Genomic DNA, 22,500 nt, shown 5'->3' with positions numbered 1-22,500 from the left:
TTTAAATTGATGTGGCTCTCTGCAAAATCACCGGATGTTTTTGGACCTACTGAACACAACGCGCAAATGCATACTGAGATTTTTGGATATAAATATGAACTTTATCGAACAAAACATACGTATTGTGTAACATGAAGTCCTATGAGTGTCATCTGATGAAGATCATCAAAGGTTAGTGATTAATTCTATCTCTATTTCAGATTTTTTTTGTGACTCCACTCTTTGGCTGGAAAAATGACTGTGTTTTTCTGTGACTTGGCTCTGACCTAACATAATCGTTTGTGGTGCTTTCGCTGTAAGGCCTTTTTGAAATTGGACACTGTGGTGGGATTAACAACAAGATTACCTTTTATAATGGTATAAGATACTGGTATGTTTGAGGAATTTAAATTATGAGATTTCTGTTGTTTTGAATTAGGCGCCCTGCACTTTCACTGGCTGTTGTCATATCGATCCCGTTAATGGGATCTCAGCCCTAAGAAGTTTTAAAAACACAAAATATTCCCAGGACATTTGTAATTGTCTAACTCCATTATGACCTGGTAGAGTCGAGGCCAAACTGAGAGAGAAAGACAAGGCCTCCAGTTCATGTTACATAAACAGAACTCAACGGTTTGGAGAAACAGCCCAAGAGTCCTCTGTGCTTCCCAAATGGCACCTTAATCCATACGTAGTGCACTACTTTTGATCAGAGGCCTATGAGCCCTGGTCAAAAGTAGTGCACTAAATAAGGAATAGGGTGCCATTTGCTACTAACGCTTAGAGTATTTGTTTTCTTACTCAGACCAGACACCACGCATTAATATGATGAATTCAATTAATTTGAATGCTGTCTGTCTCTGCTTCCTCTGTCTAGCTGAATATTAATTTGCTCATGATCAGAGCTGTGATTAAAAGTAGTGCACTATGTAGGGAATTGGGTACCATAGGATTCTGGTCTAAAGTAGCGCACTATGTAGGGAATAGGGTACCATATATGACACGTTCAAAGTGTCCTGTATAATAGAACTCATCCATTATACTGTATCTTGGCTTCCAATAGAACTCATCTGTCATACTGTGTATTGGATTCCAATAGAATTCATCCATTATACTGTGTGCTGGATTCCAATAGAACTCATCCATTATACTGTGTCTTGGATTCCAATAGAATTCATCCATTATAATGTATATTGGATTCCAATAGAACTCATCCATTATGATGTATATTGGATTCCAAAAGAACTAATCCATTATACTGTGTCTTGGATTCCAAAATAACTAATCCATTATACTGTGTCTTGGATTCCAAAAGAACTAATCTATTATACTGTGTCTTGGATTCCAAAAGAACTAATCCATTATACTGTGTTGTGGATTCCAATAGAACTCATCCATTATAATGTATATTGGATTCCAATAGAACTCATCCATTATAATGTATATTGGATTCCAAAAGAACTAATCCATTATACTGTGTCTTGGATTCCAATAGAACTCATCCATTAAACTGTGTCTTGGACGCCACACTGTACTCTGAATTCTAATAGCACCCCTGTCGACACTCAATCTGGATGAGCTGAATTTCATATCTGTTTGATACTTTCCCAGGTGAAGGTGAAGGTCAGACTCTTTAAGAATTCTCTGACTGTTCCACGGGTGTAAATGAGTCTTCAGCTATTCATCAACAGCTACCTCTCTCCTCTCCAGATCAACTCTTCCCCAACTCTCTCTCTCAACCTCACCCACACACCCACAGCCACCTAATCTAACCCCCGTCCGTCTATCTTTCAGCTCCACCCAACCAAGGCGATGGACTGAAATAAATTGATTTGAACAATAAATGAATACAATTATCAACATCTACTGTTTTCCAAGAGTTAATGAATTTCCCACCCACCCAGAGATCTGTTTCCTCTTCTCCCCCTCCCTCCCACCCACCCAGAGATCTGTTTCTTCTTCTCTCCCTCCCTCCCACCCACCTAGTGATCTGTTTCCTTTTCTCTCCCCTCCCACCCACCTAGTGATCTGTTTCCTCTTCTCTCCCCACCCACCCACCTAGTGATCTGTTTACTCTTCTCTCCCCTCCCACCCACCTAGTGATCTGTTTCCTCTTCTCCCCCTCCCTCCCACCCACCTAGTGATCTGTTTCCTCTTCTCTTCCCTCCCTCCGACCTAGTGATCTGTTTCCTCATCTCTCCCTCCCTCCCACCCACCTAGGGATCTGTTTCCTCTTCTCCCCCTCCCTCCCACCTAGTGATCTGTTTCCTCTTCTCCCCCTCCCACCCACCTAGGGATCTGTTTCCTCTTCTCTCCCCTCCCACCCACCTAGTGATCTGTTTCCTCTTATCTCCCCTACCACCCACCTAGTGATCTGTTTCCTCTTCTCTCCCCTCCCACCCACCCACCTAGTGATCTGTTTCCTCTTCTCTCCCCTCCCACCCACCCACCTAGTGATCTGTTTCCTCTTCTCTCCCCTCCCACCCACCCACCTAGGGATCTGTTTCCTCTTCTCCCCCTCCCTCCCACCTAGTGATCTGTTTCCTCTTCTCTCCCCTCCCTCCCACCTAGTGATCTGTTTCCTCTTCTCCCCCTCCCTCCCACCTAGTGATCTGTTTCCTCTTCTCTCCCCTCCCTCCCACCTAGTGATCTGTTTCCTCTTCTCCCCCTCCCTCCCACCTAGTGATCTGTTTCCTCTTCTCTCCCCTCCCTCCCACCTAGTGATCTGTTTCCTCTTCTCTCCCCTCCCTCCCACCTAGTGATCTGTTTCCTCTTCTCCCCCTCCCTCCCACCTAGTGATCTGTTTCCTCTTATCTCCCCTACCACCCACCTAGTGATCTGTTTCATCTTCTCTCCCTCCCACCCACCTAGGGATCTGTTTCCTCTTCTCTCCCCTCCCACCCACCTAGAGATCTGTTTTCATCTTTCATCCCCTCACACAACTGTCTCTTAACACAATCTGCACTCCTTCTCCCTGCTGCCTCCTATTGGTCTGCATGTACAGTAGACAGCGATATCTCACACAGCGATGGACTGAGCTGTACTGTAGGTCACCATCTTAACCACCCAGATGCTGTTAATGTAGACAAAATGTCCAGGATTTACACACAGGAGGCCTGTACGGTGGCTGGTCATCCCAGGCCCTGATAGATGGAAAACCAATCTCAGATCTCTCGCTCTCTCTAGTTGTAAACTCTGACCAGCAGACCAACCAGCTGTAGTCATGATTGATTCTGCATGAAGACATTTACTGTGTCCCAAATGTAACCCTATCCTCATATGGTGCACTACCTATGGGGCTCTGGTTAAAAAATAAAAAAAAAAGAGTAGTGCACTATATTGGGAATAGGGTGCCGTTTGGGACAGAGCCAAGATTGCCGCCACTCGTATCTCATCCCCGAGTCATCCCGTCATCCCTTCAAGGTATGAAGACTTGTTGGGATGTGTCCCAAATGACACCGTATTCCCTATAAGGTGCACTATTTTTGACCCGGTCCCATAGGGCTCTGGTAAAAGAAAAAAAAAAAAGTAGTGCACTTCACTTTGTAGGAAATAGTGTGCCATTTGCATTTGTGCCAGTTGAGGTAAAACATGTGACCCAGCCCCTCTCCAACAAGCCTGGATTTATGCACACAAGACCATAAACAGTCTCAAATACATGATAGGGAAAATTTACCCATAAAGTAAAAAGTCAGTCTACACCTGTTGTCTACGACGCATGTGACAAAAATGTATTATTTATCGGTTTATCGTACATTTCTGTTGTCCTCCTGGGAGAGGTAGGAGATGTTTGCTTCCACACCTTGGTGCCCAGGGCTGTCAATCAAGTCCTGTGATGTTAGAGGCTGGAAATCAAGTATTGAATTATATCACAAATGCATTTCTGTTCAGAGTATCTTTATTGTATCTGTAACAAAATGACGATTTGTGACCTCGTTCTTTAGCTAGAAATGTCTCGTGTCATTCTATTGAGTTGGAGTGTGATCTGCTCCAACCAAATGTCCTTTTATGGGGTGTGATCTGCTCCAACCAAATGTCCTTTTATGGAGTGTGATCTGCTCCAACCAAATGTCCTTTTATGGAGTGTGATCTGCTCCAACCAAATGTCCTTTTATGGAGTGTGATCTGCTCCAACCAAATGTCCTTTTATGGGGTGTGATCTGCTCCAACCAAATGTCCTTTTATGGAGTGTGATCTGCTCCAACCAAATGTCCTTTTATGGAGTGTGATCTGCTCCAACCAAACGTCCTTTTATGGAGTAATGTTGAGTTGAAGTGACTTTAAAAAAAAACTTTTAATTTAACCTTTATTTAACTAGGCAAGTCAGTTAAGAACAAATTCTTATTGACAATGACGGCCTACCCCGGACGACGCTGGGCCAATTGTGCGCCGCCCTATGGGACTCCCAAATCACGGCCGGTTGTGACGTAGCCTGAACTTAACATTGAGATGATGGTAAGAGGACAGCACTTAGACATAGCTCTGAACTGGGCCCTCTCTCTTGACTGAAATACTATTCGATATATTTCATAGAGAACATGCTATCCTGCAAGCTTATTAGTGACTCGTTTCAGGAAATGTATGTCGCACTACTTTCACAGGAGCGCCATTTGAACGTAACATTTTGTTTATTGGGGGCAGAAATGGCTTCTGGTAACATTTAATGTGCATGTAATAACAACCTTGAATGCCACCTGTAAATACAATTGTTAAATTACGAGCCTTGTTGATATAGCAACAGGAAAAAGGCATGGAACCTTCCCACTTAGCCATGATTGGCTGAGACAACAGATGGGCTGGACATGCTGAGAGATGAGTTCTGATTGGTCTGCCATGTAGCACACATCTGTCTACTACAGTGCATTCGGAAAGTATTCAGACCCCTTGACTTTTTCCACATTTTGCTATGTTAATAATTTATCTAAAATTGATGAGAATATATATTTTTTATCAATCTACACACAACAATGTCAAAGCAAAACCCATGTTTTATAAATTTTTGCACATTTAAAAGGAAAAAAAGGAAATATCACATTTACATATATATATAGTATTCAGACCTTTTTTCACTTTCTTGAAGCACCTTTGGCAGCGATTACAGCCTCAAGTCTTCTTGGGCTTTTTTTAAATTTATTTTTTAGAATTTTACCCCTTTTTCTCCCCAATTTCATGGTATCCAATTGTTGTAGTAGCTACTATCTTGTCTCATCGCTAGGGAGGGAGAGACGAAGGTTGAAAGTCATGCATCCTCCGATACACAACCCAACCAAGCCGCACTGCTTCTTAACACAGCGCGCATCCAACCCGGAAGCCAGCCTCACCAATGCGCCGGAGGAAACACCGTGCACCTGGCCACCTTGGTTAGCGCACACTGCGTCCAGTCCGCCACAGGAGTCGCTGGTGCGCGATGAGACAAGGACACCCATACCGACCAATCCCTCCCTAACACGGGCGACGCTAGGCCAATTGTGCGTCGCCCCACGGACCTCCCGGTCGCGGCCGGTTATAACAGAGCCTGGGCGCGAACCCAGGGACTCTGATGGCACAGCTGGCGCTGCAGTACAGCGCCCTTAACCACTGCGCCACCCGGGAGGCCCATGATGGCACAAGCTTGACACACCTGTATTTGGGGAGTTTCTCCCATTCTTCTCTGCAGATCCTCTTAAACTCGGTCAAATTGGATGAGGAGCATTGCTGCACAGCTATTTTCAGGTCTCGCCAGAGATGTTCGATCGGGTTCAAGTCATGGCTCTGGTTGGGCCACTCAAGCATATTCAGAGACTTGTCCCGAAGCCACACCTGCGTTGTCTTGGCTGTGTGCTTAGGGTTGTTGTCCTGTTGGAAGGTGAACCTTCGCCCCAGTCTGAGGTCCTGAGCGCTCTGGAGCAAGTTTTCATCTTTGCCTCGATCCTGACTAGTCTCCCAGTCCCTGCAGCTGAAAAACATCTCCACAGCATGATGCTGACACCACCATGATTCACCATAGGGATGGTGCTAGGTTTCCTCCGGATGTGAAGCTTGGCATTCAGGCCAAAGAGTTCAATCTTGGTTTCATCAGACCAGAGAATCATGTTTCACATGGTCTGAGAGTCTTTAGGTGCCTTTTGGCAAACTCCAAGCAGGCTGTCATGTGCCTTATACTGAGGAGTGGCTTCTGTCTGGCCACTCTACCATAAAGGCCTGATTGTTGGAGTGCTGCAGAGATGGTTGTCCTTCTGGAAGGATCTCCCATCTCATGCAGAGGTTCTCTGAAGCTCTGTCAGAGTGACCATTGGGTTCTTGGTCACCTCCCTGACCAAGGCCCTTCTCCCCCGATTGCTCAGTTTGGCTGGACGGCCAGCTCTAGGAAGAGTCTTGGTGGTTCCAAACTTCTTCCTTTTAAGAATGATGGAGGCCACTCTGTTCTTGGGGACCTTCAATGCTGCAGACATTTTTTGGTACCTTTCCCCAGATCTGTGCCTCGACGCAATCCTGTCTCGGAGCTCTACAGAATTCATGGCTTGGTCTTTTCTCTGACATCTACTGTCAACTGAGGGGACCTTAAATAGACAGACAGGTGTGTGCCTTTCCAAATCATGTCCAATCAATTGAATATAGAACAGGGGGACTCCAATCAAGTTGTAGAAACATCTCAAGGATGACCAATGGAAACCGGATGCGCCTGAGTTCAATTTCGAGGCTCATAGGAAAAGTTCTGAATACTTATGTAAATAAGGTTTTTCCATTTAATCTGTTATGTGTAGATTGCTAAGGAAAAAAACGGAATTGAATACATTTTAGAACAAGGCTGTAACGTAACAACATGTGTAAAAAGTCAAGGGGTCTGCATGCTTAATGAGAGGCACTGTATAACATGAGCTGGTCAGTATGTGGGTCATGTAGCACGTTTCTGTCTATACCATGAGCTGGTCAGTATGTGGGTCATGTAGCACGTTTCTGTCTATACCATGAGCTGCTCAGTATGTGGGTCATGTAGCACGTTTCTGTCTATACCATGAGCTGCTCAGTATGTGGGTCATGTAGCACGTTTCTGTCTATAACATGAGCTGGTCAGTATGTGGGTCATGTAGCACGTTTCTGTCTATAACATGAGCTGGTCAGTATGTGGGTCATGTAGCACGTTTCTGTCTATAACATGAGCTGGTCAGTATGTGGGTCATGTAGCACGTTTCTGTCTATAACATGAGCTGGTCAGTATGTGTAGGTAATCCTTTCTAACACGGCTTTATTGAAAGATATCACATAGTAGAACTGTATAAGTGTTGCTCTCCCCTTTCTGGAGGACCGTGTTTTGAAATCAGTGGGATACACGGTGGAATTAGTGTGAGAGCTAAGGAGATGGGGGAAAACCTGCCGTTTGATTGCAAATATGCAGATGGAGATGAAAAGGGAACACACCAGTGGCAACCCGTCATTTGGGGCAGGTGGGAAAGAGACACATATTTAGCAAAAATATGTTTTTTTAAACATTTTTTTTTGGGGGGGGGGCTTGCCTGTCTTGCATGTTATTTAAAAAAAAAAACATTAATACGTGTCATATATCAGTTTGCAAACAATGTAAAAAAAAAATATATATATATACAGTGGGGCAAAAAAGTATTTAGTCAGCCACCAATTGTGCAAGTTCTCCCACTTAAAAAGATGAGAGAGGCCTGTAATTTACATCATAGGTACACTTCAACTATGACAGACAAAATGAGAAAAAAAAATCCGGAAAATGACATTGTATGATTTTTTATGAATTTATTTGCAAATTATGGTGGAAAATAACAAAAGTTTATCTCAATACTTTGTTATATACCCTTTGTTGGCAATGACAGAGGTCAGACATTTTCTGTAAGTCTTCACAAGGTTTTCACACACTGTTGCTGGTATTTTGGCCCATTCCTCCATGCAGATCTCCTCTAGAGCAGTGATGTTTTGGGGCTGTTGCTGGGCAACACGGACTTTCAACTCCCTCCAAAGATTTTCTATGGGGTTGAGATCTGGAGACTGGCTAGGCCACTCCAGTACCTTGAAATGCTTCTTACGAAGCCACTCCTTCATTGCCCGGGCAGTGTGTTTGGGATCAATTTCATGCTGAAAAACCCAGCCACGTTTCATCTTCAATGCCCTTGCTGATGGAAGGACGTTTTCACTCAAAATCTCACGATACATGGCCCCATTCATTCTTTCCTTTACACGGATCAGTCGTCCTGGTCCCTTTGCAGAAAAACAGCCCCAAAGCATGATGTTTCCAACCCCATGCTTCACAGTAGGTATGGTGTTCTTTGGATGCAACTCAGCATTCTTTGTCCTCCAAACACGACGAGTTGAGATTTTACCAAAAAGTTATATTTTGGTTTCATCTGACCATATGACATTCTCCCAATCTTCTTCTGGATCATCCAAATGTTCTCTAGCAAACTTCAGACGGGTTTCAGCCTAGCTCAGTGCTTTCTGTGGTGGTGGGGCGAGCCAGCGGAAAATACGGAGCGTTGCGTCATGATTGGCTCAGTGTTCTGTCACTCATGGGGACACTATGTCACCTATGGGTAGACTTTGAACATGTTTGCCCCTTGGGTGCTGCCATAGAGTTACATTAGAAGTGCCCATCCAAGAAGGCTCTAGGTCATTGGCACACAGATAAAAGGATGTCAAATCACCTCATATCTACAGTAGCTTTGATTTAACTTTCAAAATCTTAACTAGCAGTCATCATCATGAATCAATCTACTGGCAAATCATTTTTAATCCTTGTCATTTTCAATGAAGAGAAATTATAGATAAAACATAGCGCGTGCTCATAGCTAGCTAGCTAACGTTACGTGTATGATTTGTGTAGTAATATTACTCGTATCTCAGAGCCATCTGCATTGCTAGTTATAGCATAATGCTAGCTAACTATAGCATAATGCTAGCTAGCTATAGCCTAATGTTAGCTAGCTATAGCCTAATGTTAGCTAGCTATAGCATAATGCTAGCTAACTATAGCATAATGTTAGCTAGCTATAGCATAATGCTAGCTAACTAACATTGAAACTGGTTGGTTTGCTACCTGCAGATTCATGCAGGGTAGCAACGTTATGAGTTGGGATTATGATTCATTGTTTTGCTAGCTAGCTAAATGTCGAAACAAAACTCCACTACGCAAGTAACCCTTTCAATAGAATGTTCATGTTCAACAGAATGTTCATGTTCAATAGAATGTTCACTGCGACAACTGCCGACGGATGTAGCTGGTAAATTCACCCTGGCTATCTACTTCAATTTCAGTGTGCCAGAAGGCAGAATAACTGACAAATTACGAACACTCAACACCCGTTGAATATGGCCGGTGGTAAACGTTGGCAAATAAAGCAGCACAGTCACCAACGCTCTGGATAACATAAAAACAGCCTAACCAGCTCTGCTAGGAGAGTAAAATGGTCAGAGTGAGCTGTTCTCTCATTTGTGTCTTGAAGTAGCTAGCAAGCTAGCCAACTTTAGTTACAGTCACCAACGCTGTGGATAACATAAAAACAGCCTAACCAGCTCTGCTAGGAGAGTAAAATGGTCAGAGTGACATGTTCCCTTATTTGCGTCTGGAAGTAGTGAGCAAGCTAGCCAGCGTTAGCCAGTTAGCTTGGTGCTTGACTGATGTTTCAGAGGTTCCAGTGTGCACTCTGAACACTCTGAGAACGAATCGCTCTCAAATTATGAACGGACAATCCGACAACTCTCTGAGTTTTCGAACGTCCAGACCGCACTCTGAGTACACTCTGGCGCTCCAGACTAAATGTACAAACACACCCGTAGTATAAACCAGCCTTTAGTCTTGAAATGTTTGGTTGTTTAGTACAAGGCCTCACATGTGAATCCTTAAAGAGATGGGTGGGGCTAAAGCTTTAGAGGGTGTGAACGATGCTGAATAGGTGGGGCTAAAGCTTTAGAGGGTGTGAACGATGCTGAATGGGTGTTTACAAAGAGGAGATCTCCAGTAGGTGCACCTAAACATTCAAGGGCCATTTTCTCTAAAGTGAGGCTACAAGTTGATCAACTTTATCAACTATCTCTGGGAGAATCGCAATTGCATTCCCTGATTCCTCTCGTCCTCTCTCCTCCTTTTCAAAGCCCATTGGAGGAGGTCCCTACTAATGGTGAATCTGATCTCTCTTTCAGGGGTGAGAGTTCAGAGTACAACCAAGTTATTGTGGAGGGAGAGACCGTACTTCATCCTCTGCACCAAGCTAACGTACTGTCACGACTTCCGCCGAAGTCGGTTCCCTCTCCTTGTTCGGCGGTCGACGTCACCGGCCTTCTAGCCATCGCCGCTCCATTTTTCACATTTTTCCATTTGTTTTGTCTTGTTTCCCCGCACACCTGGTTAACATTCCCTAATCACACAGCATATATATATATATATAAAAATATTCCTCTGTTCCCCCCCATGTCGTTGTGTAGAATTGTTTTGTTTTGTGTTTGTTGTATCGCGCCAGTCTGGTTTTTTTGACCCTGGACATTGCCTGCACCCTATTTGGGGAATTATTAGTGAACTTTGTTGTATTATTAGTGACGGTATTTTACGCTTGTCACTTTTGCCGGGTTGGATTGAGTTGTAGCTGTTTGCGCCCGTCTGTTTGTTTCCCTTGGCTAATAAAGTCACCTGATCACCTGTTCTCTGCTCTCCTGCACTTGACTCGAATGACCGGCAGCGAAAACACTGACACACACACACACACCACACACATCGAACACACGCACGCACACACACACACACACACACACACACATACATACATACATACATACATACATACATACATACATACATACATACATAAATACATACATACATACATAAATACATACATGCATACAGAGCAACCTCCTCCACCTCCTCTACACAGCACCACAAAATAGTACACTGACGAGGGTTACTGTATACTGAGGAGTGTTACTGTATACTGAGGGGTGTTACTGTATACTGAGGAGTGTTACTGTATACTGAGGAGTGTTACAGTACACTAAGGAGGGTTAATGAATACTGAGGAGTGTTACTGTATACTGAGGAGTGTTACTGTATACTGAGGGGTGTTACTGTATACTGAGGAGGGTTACTGTATACTGAAGAGTGTTACTGTATACTGAGGTGTGTTACTGTATACTGAGGAGTGTTACTGTATACTGAGGAGTGTTACTGTATACTGAGGGGTGTTACTGTATACTGAGGAGTGTTACTGTATACTGAGGAGTGTTACAGTACACTGACGAGGGTTACTGTATACTGAGGAGTGTTACTGTATACTGAGGAGTGTTACTGTATACTGAGGAGTGTTACTGTATACTGAGGAGGGTTACTGTATACTGAGGAGTGTTACTGTATACTGAGGTGTGTTACTGTATACTGAGGAGTGTTACTGTATACTGAGGAGTGTTACTGTATACTGAGGAGTGTTACTGTATACTGAGGGGCGTTACTGTATACTGAGGAGTGTTACTGTATACTGAGGGGCGTTACTGTGAGGAGTGTTACTGTATACTGAGGTGTGTTACTGAGGAGTGTTACTGTATACTGAGGAGTGTTACTGTATACTGAGGGGTGTTACTGTATACTGAGGTGTGTTACTGTATACTGAGGTGTGTTACTGTATACTGAGGAGTGTTACTGTATACTGAGGAGTGTTACTGTATACTGAGGGGTGTTACTGTATACTGAGGGGTGTTACTGTATACTGAGGAGTGTTACTGTATACTGAGGAGGGTTACTGTATACCGAGGAGTGTTACTGTATACTGAGGGGTGTTACTGTATACTGAGGAGTGTTACTGTATACTGAGGAGTGTTACTGTATACTGAGGAGGGTTACTGTATACTGAGGAGGGTTACTGTATACTGAGGAGTGTTACTGTATACTGAGGAGTGTTACAGTACACTGAGGAGGGTTACTGTATATCTGAGGGGCGTTACTGTATACTGAGGAGTGTTACTGTAGTGCAATTACCAGTACACAGGAAGTAGGGTGTAGTGCAATTACCAGTACACAGGAAGTAGGGTGTAGTGCAATTACCAGTACAAAGGAAATATAGTACCATTTGGAACACAGAAGAGATTTATCTCAACACACTGTGCCAGCCTAGCACTTTTCCACAAGCTGCTGAAGAACACAGTCCACCCACATATACACATTTCTCCATTGCTGAGCAAATGGGTGAAAATCATTTTGTTGAGCAGAATAGAACAAGACATCTGTTCCCCACTTATTCCGTTTTCCATATGCATTATGCTCATGTGAAAAGCATCTGTACAGGACAGGAGGAGTGTGCATTTTACTAGGTGAATCATGCCCAGGCCAATCTTTCAACAAGCGCCGCACCGTGTGGTGTAGCCAGGATACAGTGCAGCTGCGCAAAAAGCCGCACCGTGTCTGTCACATCTGTCTGTCTTTCAGGACCTTTAAATACCGGGCACATGTAAACAATCTGAAGGAGTGGCCGAAGCTCTCATCCACTGATATCACTCTCAGCCAATGAGCAGAAGATGCCTAATCACTGTCAAATAACCGTCTTTGCCATTGGCTTGGTGGTGGAACAGGACCCTAGGGAGCCACTCAAGCATCGCTCCGGGAACGGTCCCGTGCTCCTGCTGTAGTAATCAAGGCGAACGGAGCGCAGCGCGGCGCGGCGCGGCCGTGTACCTGCTACTTTCCTTCCACTATGCGCGTCTCGTCTCGGTGGAGCAAACGCACCAATCTTAAACGCCCGATATCTGCGGTGCGGAACTGTTCTTCTTCTCTCTCTGCACTTGGCTACAGTTTTACAGTTCAGTTCGACTCTCGTATATCTAGGTGGATGAATGTAAGATTCTGCCGCACAGTTTGTACTCAGCACAGTAACGTTTAATGCAATATCAATAGTTTTCTTCATGGCGTCTCAACAGCAGTCAAGAATTCAGTCTTACCTGGAGAAAAATAAAATTGGACCGTTGTTTGAGGTACGTGCCCAAATCATCTGAACTAACACATTTCACATGTTTTGCTGCAAGACAGCAATTTATCAACATTAATAGTCTATGCTATGGTTTCAACGTAGTAACTTAGATTGATCAAATAACCCGAAGAAGCGGGGACTATTCTATATAAAAACTAGTTTAGGCCTATACATATGAAAAGTATAAGAGCCTGTCCCTGCATTGAATTGTGAAATACGGAGATCGCACAATCCTTCAGTCCGATAGCAGGTCATCACACAGATTCGATCTGCCTGCAAGATTGTGAAAGGAAACCACTCTGTACATCCAGCTGTTGGACAACAGTATACAATAGTGGTTGTCTTGTTCCGGACTTCCCCTTGGAGAGGTGTTTCTCAACGCTCCGGACGGGGTTTTAGAGGCAGAACACAGTGGGCAAGACGATAGCCTATAATTGTGTGATAGTAGGCTACTAAGTAAAGGAATAAAACGCACGGCGGGAAAGTGAGGCTGATACCCTCACTGCGCCTGCGTCCCAGTAGCACACATGTTTTTACTGAACAGAAACAACACTATTTAATGTGTTTATAAACTGTAAAAGTGAGTCAACACAATGGAATACGTCAATTATCACAACATTATCATTGCGTTAGTTGTGCATTCATAGTCCAGTTTAAAGAAATGTGATTATTACGGGATGCTGGAGATGAACGGCGTTTAGCTGTAGAGTGTTGTAATGTCCTGTGTGTCTGTGTAGGGGTTTTTTCATAACCGTGATGTCGTCAGGTATTTTACTATAGTTAGTAAATTGGCTTCACTGCCATTAGGACATTTAATCGATAGCCTATCTGAGTTGAAACATTTAGGGAGCAGAGAAGGGCAGAATAAAGACAGAATAGCAGCAAGTCATCTACCTGGATGGGCTATTTAATTGAAGTGAATGGTAAACTGTCCGTTTTAATATATTTTCTTGTGGTTTGTCACTGGGGTCTGTTTTGAATGTGCTTCTACACCTGCATTGCGTTGCTCTTTGGGGGTTTTAGGCTGGGTTTCTGTACAGCACTTTGAGACATCAGCTGATTGTGAGAAGGGCTTTATAAATACATTGGATTTGATTGGATTCTATATCAGTGTGACATAATGACAGTATATTGACTACCACAGCACACAGTGTGGTATGAACTCCCAGCTACACACACACACACACACACACAGTATTGATATGATATCCCAGCTAGATGAGTCAATCCTGGGTTGCGTCCCAAATCCCAAATGGTACCCTATTCCCTTTACAGGGTCTTACACAGTGGAAAGGGACTAGCATACCATTTGGGACGTGGCTGCTCGTTGAGTAGACAGTAGAATCATGTCTAATTGGAGAGGGTCAGGTGGGAAGATTAATCCTCAGATGCTGGGAGACACCGAGGCCACACAAACACATGCTGTTTCTCCTGAGGCTCATCTATATACACACACACACACACACACACACACACACACACACACACACACACACACACACACACACACCATCTGTGGTAACAAAACTGACTGTTTGAGTCGTGCCAGTGCATGTTTTTGTGGGAGGGAGAGAAAGAGGGAGCATGAAAGAGAGAGACTGTGTGTATGTTAGTATGTATATATGTGAGTGTGTATGCAGTATGTTTATGTGTGTGTGTACGCATGCAGTATGTGTGTGTGCATGCAGTTGTCCCGATCGTCTGATGAATTAACGGACCAGGGCGCAGCGCACGTAGAGTTCCACATGTTTAATCAAATGAAACTCACAAAAAAACAACGAAGAAGAATAAACGATACGTGAAGCTCAAGCAGTGCTCACAGGTAACTACACAGAAACAAAGATCCTACAAAAACCAGTGGGGAAATGGCTGCCTAAATATGATCCCCAATCAGAGACAACAATAAACAGCTGCCTCTGATTGGGAACCATACCAGGCCACCATAGAAAACAAAGCACCTAGATAGGAACCCCCCCCCCCCCCTAGTCACACCCCAACCTAACCAAAATAGAGAATAAAAAAGGCTTTCTATGGTGTGACAGTACAACCCCCCCCCAAAGGTGCAGACTCCGGCCGCACAGTACAACCCCCCCCAAAGGTGCAGACTCCGGCCGCACAGTACAACCCCCCCCAAAGGTGCAGACTCCGGCCGCACAGTACAACCCCCCCCCAAAGGTGCAGACTCCGGCCGCACAGTACAACCCCCCCCAAAGGTGCAGACTCCGGCCGCACAGTACAACCCCCCCCAAAGGTGCAGACTCCGGCCGCACAGTACAACCCCCCCCAAAGGTGCAGACTCCGGCCGCACAGTACAACCCCCCCCAAAGGTGCAGACTCCGGCCGCACAGTACAACCCCCCCCCAAAGGTGCAGACTCCGGCCGCACAGTACAACCCCCCCCAAAGGTGCAGACTCCGGCCGCACAGTACAACCCCCCCCAAAGGTGCAGACTCCGGCCGCACAGTACAACCCCCCCCCAAAGGTGCAGACTCCGGCCGCACAGTACAACCCCCCCCAAAGGTGCAGACTCCGGCCGCACAGTACAACCCCCCCCAAAGGTGCAGACTCCGGCCGCACAGTACAACCCCCCCCAAAGGTGCAGACTCCGGCCGCACAGTACAACCCCCCCCAAAGGTGCAGACTCCGGCCGCACAGTACAACCCCCCCCCAAAGGTGCAGACTCCGGCCGCACAGTACAACCCCCCCCAAAGGTGCAGACTCCGGCCGCACAGTACAACCCCCCCCAAAGGTGCAGACTCCGGCCGCACAGTACAACCCCCCCCAAAGGTGCAGACTCCGGCCGCACAGTACAACCCCCCCCAAAGGTGCAGACTCCGGCCGCACAGTACAACCCCCCCCAAAGGTGCAGACTCCGGCCGCACAGTACAACCCCCCCCAAAGGTGCAGACTCCGGCCGCACAGTACAACCCCCCCCAAAGGTGCAGACTCCGGCCGCACAGTACAACCCCCCCCCAAAGGTGCAGACTCCGGCCGCACAGTACAACCCCCCCCAAAGGTGCAGACTCCGGCCGCACAGTACAACCCCCCCCAAAGGTGCAGACTCCGGCCGCACAGTACAACCCCCCCCAAAGGTGCAGACTCCGGCCGCACAGTACAACCCCCCCCAAAGGTGCAGACTCCGGCCGCACAGTACAACCCCCCCCAAAGGTGCAGACTCCGGCCGCACAGTACAACCCCCCCCAAAGGTGCAGACTCCGGCCGCACAGTACAACCCCCCCCCAAAGGTGCAGACTCCGGCCGCACAGTACAACCCCCCCCAAAGGTGCAGACTCCGGCCGCACAGTACAACCCCCCCCAAAGGTGCAGACTCCGGCCGCACAGTACAACCCCCCCCAAAGGTGCAGACTCCGGCCGCACAGTACAACCCCCCCCAAAGGTGCAGACTCCGGCCGCACAGTACAACCCCCCCCAAAGGTGCAGACTCCGGCCGCACAGTACAACCCCCCCCAAAGGTGTGGACTCCGGCCGCACAGTACAACCCCCCCCCCCAAAGGTGTGGACTCCGGCCGCAAAACCTGAAACCAACTGGGGAGTGTAGGGGTGGGGGGGGTTGACTAGCGTCGGTGGCGGCTCCGGTGCGGGTCTTTGCCCCCGTGGAGCTGGGTTGAACGCAGCACCCGGACTGGGCACCGGCGCTGAGGAAGGCTCCGGCCACGGAGCTGAGTTGGCCGCCGTGCCTGGACTGGGCATCGGCGCAGAGGAACGCACCGGCCTTGGCGCAGGACTGGACGCCGTGCCTGGACTGGGCATCGGCGCAGAGAAGGGCTCCTGCCATGGAGCTGGAGGTTCTGGACCATGGACCGTCGCAGAAGGCTCTGGACCGTGGACCGTCGCAGGAGGTTCCAGACCGTTGACCGTCTCAGTAGGTTCCGGAACGAGGACCGTCTCAGGAGGTTCCGGAACGTGGACCGTCTCAGGAGGTTCCGGAACGTGGACCGTCTCAGGAGGTTCCGGAACGTGGACCGTCTTAGGAGGTTCCGGAACGTGGACCGTCTCAGGAGGTTCCAGACCGTTGACCGTGTCAGTAGGTCCCGGAACGTGGACCGTCTCAGGAGGTTCCAGACCGTTGACCGTCTCAGTAGGTTCCGGAACGTGGACCGTCTCAGTAGGTTCCAGACCGTTGACCGTCTCAGTAGGTTCCGGAACGTGGACCGTCGCAGTAGGTTCCGGAACGTGGACCGTCTTAGGAGGTTCCGGAACGTGGACCGTCTCAGAAGGTTCTGGAACGTGGACCGTCTTAGGAGGTTCAGGACCGTTGACCGTCTCATGAGGTTCCGGACCGTGGACCGTCTCAGCTCCATGGCCGGAGCCTTCCTCAGCGCCGGTGCCCAGTCCGGGTGCTGCGTTCAACCCAGCTCCATGGCCGGACCCGTGGTCTGGGCGGGGGCAAAGACCCGCACCGGAGCCGCCACCGACGCTAGTCACCCCCCCCTACACTTGAAAATAAGAACTTGTTCTTAACTGACTTGCCTAGTTAAATAAAATAAAGGTAAATTAGACGATCGTAACAGCAGTATGTTTATGTTTACGTATGTGTGTGTGTATATGCATACACACACAGTGCATGTTAAACAGCGCTAGTGACCTGAGCCAGCCGAGCACCACGGACAGCTGCTCACTGCTTGCGACTAGTGTGGTACTGTACACCATCATCACATCTGACTGCTAGTGACTAACATAAGGTCATTTCACTCTCTTTCTCTCCTTCTCCCTCCCTCAGGACATTGAACTTTACTGTGCTCAGGGAAACCAGATTTTTTATTGTGTATTTTTACTAGGAACTGGTTTTGTGGCTCTCTAAGATGTGTTATAACCATCTACCAATCAAATGTATTTATAAAGCCCTTTTTACATCAGCCAATGTCACAAAGTGCTGTACAGACACCTAGTCTAAAACCTCAAACAGCAAGCAATGCAGATGCAACATTAAACCCCTAGGGTGTTTACCTTTCCTCCTGAGAGGTCTTGGTCTCCAAGTGAACCTGGAAATGAGGTCATCCTGTATTTATAATGTACAGTAAGCAACACCATGACAGATGGTCCCCGACATCATCTCTCTCCCCCTTTCCCTCTCCCCCCTTCCCTCTCTTCCTCTCTCCCCTTTCCCTTTCCCTCTCCCTCTCTCCCCTTTCCTTCTCTCCCTTTTCCCTCTCCCTCTCTCCCCTTTCCTTCTCTCCCTTTTCCCTCTCCCTCTCTCCCCTTTCCCTCTCCCTCTCTCCCCTTTCCCTCTCCCTCTCTCCCCTTTCCCTCTCTCCCTTTCCCTCTCCCTCCCTCTCTCCCTCTCTCCCTTTTCCCTCTCTCCCTTTCCCTCTCTCCCTTTCCCTCTCTCCCTTTTCCCTCTCTCCCTTTCCCCCTCCCTCTCTCCCTTTTCCTTCTCCCCCTTTCCCTCTCCCTCTCTCCCTTTTCCCTCTCTCCCTTTCCATCTCCCGCTCTCCCTTTTCCCTCTCTCCCTTTCCCTCTCTCCCTTTTCCCTCTCTCCCTTTTCCCTCTCCCCCCTTTCCCTTTTCACTCTCTCCCTTTTCCCTCTCTCCCTTTCCCCCTCCCTCTCTCCCTTTTCCCTCTCACTTTTCCCTCTCCCCCTTTCCCTCTCCCTCACTCCCTTTCCATCTCCCTCTCTCCCTTTTCCCTCTCTCCCTTTTCCCTCTCCCCCCTTTCCCTTTTCCCTCTCTCCCTTTTCCATCTCTCCCTTTTCCCTTTTCCCTCTCTCCCTTTTCCCTCTCTCCCTTTTCCCTCTCTCCCTTTTCCCTCTCCCCCTTTCCCTTTTCCCTCTCTCCCTTTTCCCTCTCCCCTTTCCCTTTTCCCTCTCTCCCTCTCTCCCTTTTCCCTCTCTCCCTTTCCCTTTCCCTCTCTCCCTTTCCCTTTCCCTCTCTCCCTTTCCCTCTCCCCCTCTCTCCTCTCTCCCTTTCCCTCTCCCCCTCTCTCCCTCTCTCCCTCTCCCCTCTCTCCCTTTCCCCTCTCTCCCTCTCTCCCTCTCTCCCTTTCCCCTCTCTCCCTCTCTCCCTCTCTCCCTTTCCCCTCTCTCCCTTAACCCTCTCTCCCTCTCCCCTCTCTCCCTTTCCCTCTCTCCCCTCTCCCCCTTTCCCTCTCTCCCTCTCTCCCTCTCTCCCTTTCCCTCTCTCCCTTTCCCTCTCTCCCTTTCCCTCTCCCTCTCTCCCTTTCCCTCTCCCTCTCTCCCTTTCCCTCTCCCTCTCTCCCTTTCCCCTCTCTTTCTTTCCCTCTCCCCTCTCTCCCTTTCCCTCTCCCTCTCTCCCTCTCCCCTCTCTCCCTTTCCCTCTCCCTCTCTCCCTCTCCCCTCTCTCCCTTTCCCTCTATCCCTCTCTCCCTTTCCCTCTACCTGAGATAGTGTCCTTTTCAATATGTGTGTGGCAACTCATATTAGCTCCCAACTAATAAAACTATTACTTGAAATGACCCTTTAAATGTATGATTAAAAATCACAATAAAAATATTGAAAAGTGTCGAGATACATTTGCCCGAAAGAATACGCTTCATTCTATAAATTATAACATTCACTACCCAATGGACAACGTATTAACGTCGTTTAAACAAAAGAAAATCAATTTGATGGAAAACTGATTGGGTTTGCAAAAAGTCGTCACCGTCAGGGAATTTTTAAACGTTTTTTCACCCGACTTTTCATTTAAGTCCAGTAGCATGGTGAAATGTTTTGTTGAGTTCACATTAGTCCCAAATAGCACCCTATTCCCTATTTTTTTTTTATTTTACCTTTATTTAAGAACAAAATATTATTTACAATGACGGCCTAGGAACAGTTCAGGGGCAGAACGACAGTACCTTGTCAGCTCAATTTGCTCAGGGATTTGAACTTGCAACCTTTCGGTTACTAGTCCAACACTCTAACCACTAGGCTACCCTGCCGCTCCGTCTATCTAGTGCACGACTTTAGACCAGAGCCCTATGGCACCCTATTCCCCATAAAGTGCACTATTTCGACCAGAGCGCTATGGCACCCTATTCCCTATATAGTGCACGACTTTAGACCAGAGCCCTATGGCACCCTATTCCCCATAAAGTGCACTATTTCGACCAGAACCCTATGGCACCCTATTCCCCATAAAGTGCACTATTTCGACCAGAGCCCTACTTGCTCCGAAACAGTACGAAGAACATGTAAAACATGAAGAACATGTAAAACATGAAGAACATGTAAAACATGAAGAACATGTAAAACATGAAGAACATGTAAAATAACACAGTTTCATACATTGTATTTTCCCACCTCTACCCCACCTCTACCCCACCTCTACCCCACCTCTACCCCACCTCTACCCCACTCTACCCCACCTCTACCCCACCTCTACCCCACCTCTACCCCACGACTCTACCCCACCTCTACCCCACCTTTACCCCACCTCTACCCCACCTCTACCCCACTCTACCCCACCTCTACCCCACCTCTACCCCACCTCTACCCCACTCTACCCCACCTCTACCCCACCTCTACCCCACCTCTACCCCACTCTACCCCACCTCTACCCCACCTCTATCCCACTCTACCCCACCTCTACCCCACCTCTACCCCACCTCTACCACGACTCTACCCCACCTCTACCCCACAACTCTACCCCACCTCTACCCCACCTCTACCCCACTCTACCCCACCTCTACCCCACCTCTACCCCACCTCTACCCCACGACTCTACCCCACCTCTACCCCACCTCTACCCCACGACTCTACCCCACCTCTACCCCACCTCTACCCCACCTCTACCCCACTCTACCCCACCTCTACCCCACCTCTACCCCACCTCTACCCCACCTCTACCCCACCTTTACCCCACCTCTACCCCACCTCTACCCCACTCTACCCCACCTCTACCCCACTCTACCCCACCTCTACCCCACCTCTACCCCACCTCTACCCCACCTCTACCCCACGACTCTACCCCACCTCTACCCCACTCTACCCCACTCTACCCCACCTCTACCCCACCTCTACCCCACTCTACCACGACTCTACCACGACTCTACCCCACCTCTACCCCACCTCTACCCCACCTCTACCCCACCTCTACCCCACGACTCTACCCCACCTCTACCCCACCTCTACCCCACCTCTACCCCACGACTCTACCCCACGACTCTACCCCAACTCTACCCCACCTCTACCCCACCTCTACCCCACTCTTCCCCACCTCTACCCCACCTCTACCCCACTCTACCCCACCTCTACCCCACCTCTACCCCACCTCTACCCCACGACTCTACCCCACGACTCTACCCCACCTCTACCCCACCTCTACCCCACGACTCTACCCCACCTCTACCCCACCTCTACCCCACCTCTACCCCACCTCTACCCCACGACTCTACCCCACGACTCTACCCCACCTCTACCCCACCTCTACCCAACCTCTACCCCACGACTCTACCCCACGACTCTACCCCACCTCTACCCCACCTCTACCCCACGACTCTACCCCACCTCTACCCCACCTCTACCCCACCTCTACCCCACCTCTACCCCACGACTCTACCCCACGACTCTACCCCACCTCTACCCCACCTCTACCCCACCTCTACCCCACGACTCTACCCCACCTCTACCCCACCTCTACCCCACGACTCTACCCCACCTCTACCCCACCTCTACCCCACCTCTACCCCACGACTCTACCCCACCTCTACCCCACCTCTACCCCACCTCTACCCCAGCCAGGTGAAAATTGGAGGAGGGACACAACAAATAAATAGATTTGCGTGTGTGGCTCCTTTCCACAATCAATCAGTATGGCAAAAATAATCTCTGCCCAGAGGGCCTTAGACATATTTTTTTTGCAGAGAAAGAAACTAGTGTGGAAGGAGAGTCTCCGGAGAGAGAAACTAGTGTGGAAGGAGAGTCTCCGGAGAGAGAAACTAGTGTGGAAGGAGAGTCTCCGGAGAGAGAAACTAGTGTGGAAGGAGAGTCTCCGGAGAGAGAAACTAGTGTGGAAGGAGAGTCTCCAGAGAGAGAAACTAGTGTGGAAGGAGAGTCTCCGGAGAGCGAAACTAGTGTGGAAGGAGAGTCTCCGGAGAGAGAAACTAGTGTGGAAGGAGAGTCTCCGGAGAGAGAAACTAGTGTGGAAGGAGAGTCTCCGGAGAGAGAAACTAGTGTGGAAGGAGAGTCTCCGGAGAGAGAAACTAGTGTGGAAGGAGAGTCTCCAGAGAGAGAAACTAGTGTGGAAGGAGCGTCTTCCACTTTGGAAGATGAATAATTTTCGGAAAATAAGGATCATGTCTCTGTCAATTCGGAATCTGACAAGTGAGTTAGAAGAAGAGGATGAGATTGACCCTCTGCCAGCCCCAGGCCCAGCCCATCAGCAACCAGCCACAGGACCAGCCCGTCAGCAACAAACTCATCAGCAGCCTGCAGGAGGAGAAATATGGATGTCAATTATTTTAAAAAAATGGAATGGTCTTCGTGCCCGAGGAACGAGCCGCCCCGCATGGACGCCAATGTGATAAGGATGTAACCAGGGCCGACACGGATGGCGGTGACTCATCTGCAGGACATAACATCTTCTTTTCAACTGTTCATCCCAGACACCATCCAG

General features: G+C 48.1%; 1 protein-coding gene across 2 annotated transcripts in view; it reads left to right on the top strand.

Moving 5' to 3' along the window:
- The first annotated feature begins 12,779 nt into the window (after positions 1 to 12,779).
- LOC139420590 (uncharacterized protein C8orf34 homolog) overlaps positions 12,780 to 22,500 on the top strand; it is a 141,212-nt gene continuing 131,491 nt past the window's right edge. For both annotated transcript variants that reach the window (XM_071170778.1, XM_071170777.1), the window contains exon 1: positions 12,780 to 12,930. In XM_071170778.1, coding sequence (XP_071026879.1) covers positions 12,862 to 12,930 — 69 coding nt within the window. In that variant the 5' untranslated portion in view covers positions 12,780 to 12,861. The remainder of the gene's footprint in view (positions 12,931 to 22,500) is intronic.

This window comes from Oncorhynchus clarkii, chromosome 11 (assembly GCF_045791955.1).
Source record: "Oncorhynchus clarkii lewisi isolate Uvic-CL-2024 chromosome 11, UVic_Ocla_1.0, whole genome shotgun sequence".
Taxonomy (NCBI): domain Eukaryota; kingdom Metazoa; phylum Chordata; class Actinopteri; order Salmoniformes; family Salmonidae; genus Oncorhynchus; species Oncorhynchus clarkii.
The sequence above is the reverse complement of the archived record's forward strand: the minus strand, read 5'-3'. Positions and strand labels throughout refer to the sequence as shown.